General features: G+C 37.2%; 1 protein-coding gene across 1 annotated transcript in view; it reads left to right on the top strand.

Annotated features, from left to right (window-relative positions):
• The window catches only part of LOC106882658 (uncharacterized), a 10,796-nt gene extending 7,294 nt beyond the window's left edge, over positions 1-3,502 (top strand). The window contains exon 2 of the mRNA XM_014933416.1: positions 3,303-3,502. Within this exon, the coding sequence (XP_014788902.1) occupies positions 3,303-3,502 (200 nt within the window). The remainder of the gene's footprint in view (positions 1-3,302) is intronic.
• Positions 3,503-7,286: the final 3,784 nt, after the last annotated feature.

Below are 7,286 nucleotides of genomic sequence, written 5' to 3' on the forward strand. Positions count from 1 at the left end.
GATGGTGTTGATGGTGGTGACGACGGAACTGGTAGTGATGTTCATGCTAATAATGGCGGTGACGGTAAATGGTGTTTGCGGTGATACTAATATTGATGATGACGATGACGATGACGATGTTGATGGCGATGTCGCTGACGATGATGACGATGATGATGATGATGATGATGATGATGATGACGATGACGGTGACGATGATGATGATGATGATGATGGCAATGACGATGATGTTGATTATGATGATGCTGATGATGACGGCGAAGATGACGACGACGCTTGTGTTTGACCGGTTGTTGTGGCGATTAAGTTTAGCAATGCTAGTGACGGTGGCGATGTTGGTGATGCTGATGTTGCTGCTGATGCTGATGATGGCGGCGGTGATGGTGACAGAGCGATAATGGCGGTGCGCAGTCAACTTGGGAAATTGCTGTAGTTATTGTTTAATTGTTGTCATCGTTACAATTGATTCTCTTGTAGATCTTATTCTTGTTGTTCTTAAAACTGTTAACGCTGCTGCTGTTGCTATTATTATTATTATTATTATTATTATTATTATTATTATTATTATTATTATTATTAATTTTATTATTATTATTATTACCATTATTATCATTATTATTATTATTATAATTATTATTATGATTATTAGTTAATGTTGGTTTTCTCAAACATCGTCGTGGTCGCCATTGCGTTTGTTGATATTTGTCTGTTACCATTGTTGTTGCTGTTATAGCTATTGTCGTTTTGTTGTTGTACTTGTTATATTCCTATTCATAACAGTAGTAGTAGTAGTAGTAGTAGTAGTAGTAGTAGTAAATAGTTATTGTTGTTAGTTAATGTTAATAATTCTCGAACGTCGTCGTAGTCGCTGTTGACTTTGTTGAACATTGCGGTGCGGCCATTGTTGATGTTGCTTCCATCATCATATTGTTGTTGTAGTAGTTGTTATTATAACACTTACAGTAGTAGTAGTAGCAGCAGCAGCAGCAGCATCAGTAGTAGTAGTAGTAGTAGTAGTAGTAGTAGTAGTAGTAGTAGTAGTTAGCAATTGTTGTTTTTGTTTTAATAGTAATTATTATTGTTGTTGTTGTTGTCGGTGTTTTTGTTGTTATTGTTGTTGTTGTTGTTGTTGTTGTTGTTGTTGTTGTTGTTGTTGTTGTTGTTTTATCCTGCCTTCTGTTTCTCTGTGCTTTTTCTCCTTTGAAAACCACTTACAAACATCAATCAGTTTTGCCAACGACCACAACAAAAGACCGGCGTGCCGATGAATTAAACTGTTCTTTGAAATAAATCGTTGAATTTATTATAATTGCAGGGAATGTAGTGTTTGGGTTAGAATAGTTGGCTAAATAAGCTTCTTTGTGTCTTATATTTGGTTTGAGGAATCGCTGTATTCAACAATAGCAATATAATTCAAAACAAGATCATATATAGACACAGACACATGCAAACACTCGCAGACACACGCACACTGGAGTATGCATATATACACATACTCAAACTCTTTATTCTTAGACTCCATCTAATGTAGGAGCTACTACACGGTCACATGTCATGCTAGATATAGTAACTCAAATCCGCCTCAAATCACACTATTTTACGTTATGTGCTATCAGTTCGACGCATCATGTTTAGTAACTTCATTGCCAAGCGCTATGAGCATGGAATGGAATACTCGTCGCGTTTCTTTGAATATTTTTTTATAAGACATCTTAATGCCTTGATTCTGACGAATTTGTCACACCTCCCTGGGTACTAAGAACACGAATAGCCAGAACAAACGCCACACTAAAGATTCTCCGATGCTCTGTCGATTGTCTCAGTCCACTTTCCGGAGAAGTTATTTAATTTACAGACAGCGAATGGATATAGACAAAGTTAACTTCAGCGGGATTCGAACTCAGAATGTAAAGAACGGGAACAAAAACTGCACTAGTTTTTATCCGATACTCTAAGGATTCTATCAAACCAGAAGCCTTGAATGGGTGTCTTATTTCAAAGACACCGTAAGGAAAAAAGACAAAAAAAAATACTTCGTCTGAATTTGAACCCGAGACGTAACTAACCGGAAAAAATACAAGGTGCTTTGGACCACCTTCTAACTATCCTGCTACTTCGCATACGGCACCATGAAAGGGCGGGGTCGCATTGTTAGAGCGGTTCTACATATACAAAAATATTCAGGGATAGGTCTATTGTCACGATAGTAATGGTGATAGTGGTAGTGTTTGTGATGGTGGTGGTGGTGGTAGTGGTGGTGGTGGTGGTAGTGGTAGTGGTTGTGGTGGTGGTGGTGGTGGCTTGGTGATTATTGGCAGCGGTGATTATTGCGATGTAGTTGGATGTGGGTGGGTTTGGCTGATGTGGATGGTGCCGATTCTGGCAAAGGTTGTTTTGGTGGTGATTGCGTTCTGTGGAATGTCCCGGGAAAGGTCAGACATAAATCATAAGCCAACTTACTCAAGAATAACCTGGGCTTAAACAACAACAACAACAACAACAACAACAACAATACTCTTTTAGACAAGAAGACCTGACTGTAAGAAAGTGGTTGTTGTATTTGATTCAGCCATTTATTCTATAAAAATATTCGAATCTTATCTGATATCAAATTATTGTGGGTTAACACTTCTTTGGCACCAAATAAGCTTTACGCATTAATGTGTATGTATGTGTGTATGTATGCATGTATGTATGTATGTATGTATTTATGTATGTATGTATGTATGTATGAATGTATGTTTGTCTGTATTATGTGTGTGCGTGTGCTTGTGTATGTGTGTGTGTGTGTGTGTGTGTGTGCGTGTGTGTGTGTGTGTGTGAGGCAGCGATCTGGCAGAATCGTTAGCACGCTGGGCTAAATGCTTAGCACCATGTCATTCGCCTTTTCATCCTGAGTTCAAACTCCGCCGAGGTCAATTTTGCGTTTCATCATTTCGGGGTCGATGAAATAAGTACTAGTTGAACAAACCTGCTAAACTTGAGCCAGAATTTGAAAATATGTATGTGTGTGTGTGTGTGTGTGTGTGCGTGTGTGTGTGTGTGTGTGTGTGTGTGTGTGTGTATGTGTGTGTGTATGTGCGTGTGTGTGTGTGTGTGTGTGCGTGTGTGTATGTGCGTGTGTGTGTGTGTGTGTGTGCGTCTCTGTGTGTAAGCGTAGTTGATTATTTTATTGACGACGAAAGAATAAGAACAACTTTATGACCCTCTTGAAGGCCTCTGAGACTGGCAAAAGGCAAGAACATTTTAACCCCAGATCAGAAATCTGACCTTCCTGAGTTATAAAACCTACTCATATGCAGCTACCGATGCTATGGCTACCCATATGTCTACAGATGATGTTAAATTGATGGATGGCTTAAATCTATTACGCAAGCAAAGGGACAGTTCTCCCAACAGGCTTCCATACAATCTCCGTCGACCAAATTTAGCCCAGAAAACAATCGATCAACCAGGAATTAATACAGAAAACACTAACATCCGTCCCCGTCTCGCACAGTAGACTCGAACCCTGAAACAAGTAGTTCGGATATGAATTTCTTAACTACATGATATTTTCTGAGCCCTTCGACACATGAACCCGGGTACCCACCCGATTTTCATGCTGTACAAGTAACGGAGAGACATTTCACTGAACAGGATGCCGGTCAGTTGCAGGGTCAAAGGCGGGGGAAAATTTGAGGAAAATAGACATGTCGATTACTATGACCTCATTGTTTGATTGCTAGCTTATTTTATCGACCCCTAATGGATGAAATAAAAGTTAAAGTTGACCTCGGTGGAATTTGAACTCAGAGCTTGAAGAAATGCCGCTAAGCATGCGTCTGAAGAGCTAACTATTCTTCCAGCTCGCTGGCCTTCTTAATCCCCCATTGCTATACATATATCATCGCTGTAGATGTGTCGAACAAGGCTTTATAGATAGATATTCTATCATAGAGCATGCGTTTAGATACCAGTATGGAATATCAAGATCATTTGAATAGTCGTATTGAAACGTAGTTGTTGTGAGCAATAACGAAACAATAGGATCGATAGATCAATGAATACATAGTAATCTAGTACTTTTTACGCAGCGTTAGGAGCATTACTTGTCATTGAACGAACTTTACGTTCCTTATTTTATAGAAAAGAGTCGATATATCTAACTAGAGACAGGAACAATACAGGTCAGGTTACCCTGACGATTATAATGCAAAATTGCATCAGAATAGCCGATGATTTGATACAGAAGAAAATACAGACTCGAAAAATAAAAGACTTTTTCACCTTCCCGAGCGTCAAACTATACACATGCTTGTTGTTTATATACCTGTCATCGTCTTTTGTTTTCTGCAAATTTCAACTATCTACATATATATACGTCAGTGAGATGTACACAGTGAATATATTAAACTGAGGTTCAATGAAAGTTTTACATATCAGAAATGAGGGTGGAAGTGACGTTTCAAGCTTGGCTCTTCGTCGGTGGTGAACCTTGCTATATTCTTTCACCACAACTTTCTCTCACTCATTATTTCTCTTTCTGTTGTACCTGTATTTCAAAGGTCCAGCCTTGTCACACTCTGTGCCACGCTGAATCTCCCCGAGAACTACGTTAAGGGTACACGTGTCTGTGGAGTGCTCAGCCACTAACACGTTAATTTCACGAGTAGGCTGTTCCGTTGATCGGATCAACTAAAACCTTCGTCGTCGTAATGGACGGAGTGCCACAATGATATGTATATATATGTATGCATGTATAGGTATATGCATTTGTGTATACATGTATGTAAGCCAGTATGTATGTATGAATGCATGTATGTATGAAGCGCCATTGGGAAAACTGCTGACAGTGGAAATTTTCTCTCCACTCACCATCACCAGACTATCGATACATCGGAATCATTGAAAATCTTTCCGTGCAAAAATAAATCAATGAGATACAGAACCGAAAATCACTGAGTGCTCCTTCTGTTTAATTTTTCACAGTTTTTGTACATAACTCTACATAAGACAAACATCAATTTCGGTAAATATATGTATACAGTCCATATACACACACGAGCACACGCCGAGAAATGCGTATATATTTATATATTCATGTGAGGACTTATATAGAGAATTACATACATGAGGGAATTATTCATATTTATTTATCAAAAAATATATATATATGTCATTATTCACATATTAGAGTTGAATAATATATATATATATGTATATATATATATATATATATATATATATATATATATATATATATATATAGATAGATAGATAGATAGATAGATAGATAGATAGATAGATATACACGCACACACACACACACACACACACACACACCGATTCGTGTATATAATTTGAGCGTGTATGTGTATGTGTGTGTATGTGTTTGTGTTCATGTGTGTGTGTGTGTGTGTGTGTGTGTGTGTGTGTGCGTGTGTGTGTATGTGTCGTTCTCAATCACACATTCTTTGTTTTACGTATCGAAAATTTAATCAGTTAAAAGCGTCCATTGATAAGTGACGATTTTTCAAACATAATTTGTCTTCGAATAGATCAGAAACCATTATTTCTGAATGAAATATGTTAGTAAAAAAAAAGAAATCATAGAGTAATGAATATGTGTGTGCATTCACATATGTATATAAATAAATATATACATATTTATGTGTGTATGTATATATACAGACACACATATATATATGCATATATATATATATGTAATATAAATATTTAGTTTAACGTTCTTACTGAGTTGTAACTTATTTATCATTTATTTATATATTCATTTATTTATTTACTAATATATTTATTGAGAGAAGTTGAAGATTTTCTACTCAGATAGTTTATTTTTGCGCGTCAACATTATATATATTTGCTCATGTCACAAATACCCATGATCGGATAAAGAGTTCTATGCATGAAGCAACATGAAAGAAAAAATCTCTTCCTAGTTGCGATACACGACGGCAAAATCAAATTGTACATCAGTTACAGACGTCAGATCCTCTACAAGGTTGGTAGCAGGAAATATGAATAAATACATAAATAAGAATTTTAATTCTCTCTATTTCAAGAACAAGGCCTAATATTTCGGAGGAGGGTTCAAGTCGATTACATCGACTCCAGTGCGTAACTGGTACTGATAGATAGATAGATAGATAGATAGATAGATAGATAGATAGATAGATAGATAGATAGAGCTCGATTGATAGATAGCTAGATAGATATATGTGGCAACGTGTTAAGAAGCTTCCTTCCCACCGACATGGTTTTGGATTTAGTCCCACTGCGTGGTACCTAGAACAATTGTCTTCTACTATACCCCCGGGCTGGCTAAAGACTTGTGGGTGGATTTGGTAGACGGGAACTGAAAGAAGCCCGTTGTAAAAAAATATATATAGATAGATAGATAGATACATACACACACACACACACACACACACACACATACATATATATATATATATATATATATATATGCAAATTACGATCAAAGTAAATAAACAAACTTTGCTTTAGAAACGCTGAGATATATTGAGAGATACAGAAATAATTCATTCACATAAGTAGAGTAATACTAACAGAATAACAGGAACAGGATGAAGTATCTATATTATTGCAGAAAAATTTGCCACCATTCAGTCATGAAACTCGAACTCACATCTCTGTGATTACCGTTCGAACGCTACAGTTCAACGCATAAAATATGGACATTTTATCCTGTTCCTGCTATTTTGTTAGCATTATTCTGCGTTTGAGAATTAATTATTTCTGTATATATATAATATACATACATACATACATGCATTCATACATACATACATACATACATACATACATACATTCTGGATGCAGACTTAGCTGGGTGGAGGTGCTTGTCTCCCCCTTGCAAACAAAAGGACACACGAAATGTGTCAAGGCCGACAGGAAGCGGTACAACTTCCTAGGTCTAAACAACAGTAGCATTATTCGCTTCATGGGACTGTCACATTAAGTTGACAGCATGGCTCCAGGTTCAGTCCCACTTCGTGGCACCTTGGACAAGTGTCTTCTACTATAGCCTCGGGCCAACCGAGTGTGTGTGCGTGGGTATGTGTTTGTATCTGTGTTTGTCCCCCTCACATCCCTTGACGACCGATTCTGGCGTTTTTACTTCTCCGTAAACTAGTGGTTCAGCAAAAGAGACCGATAGAATAAATGCTAGGAGTCGATTTGTTCGACTAAAGGCCGAGCTCCAGAATGGCCATAGTCAAATAACTGAAACAAATAAAAGAATAAATAATATATATATATATATA

This window comes from Octopus bimaculoides, chromosome 24 (genome assembly GCF_001194135.2).
Source record: "Octopus bimaculoides isolate UCB-OBI-ISO-001 chromosome 24, ASM119413v2, whole genome shotgun sequence".
Taxonomy (NCBI): Eukaryota; Metazoa; Mollusca; class Cephalopoda; order Octopoda; family Octopodidae; genus Octopus; species Octopus bimaculoides.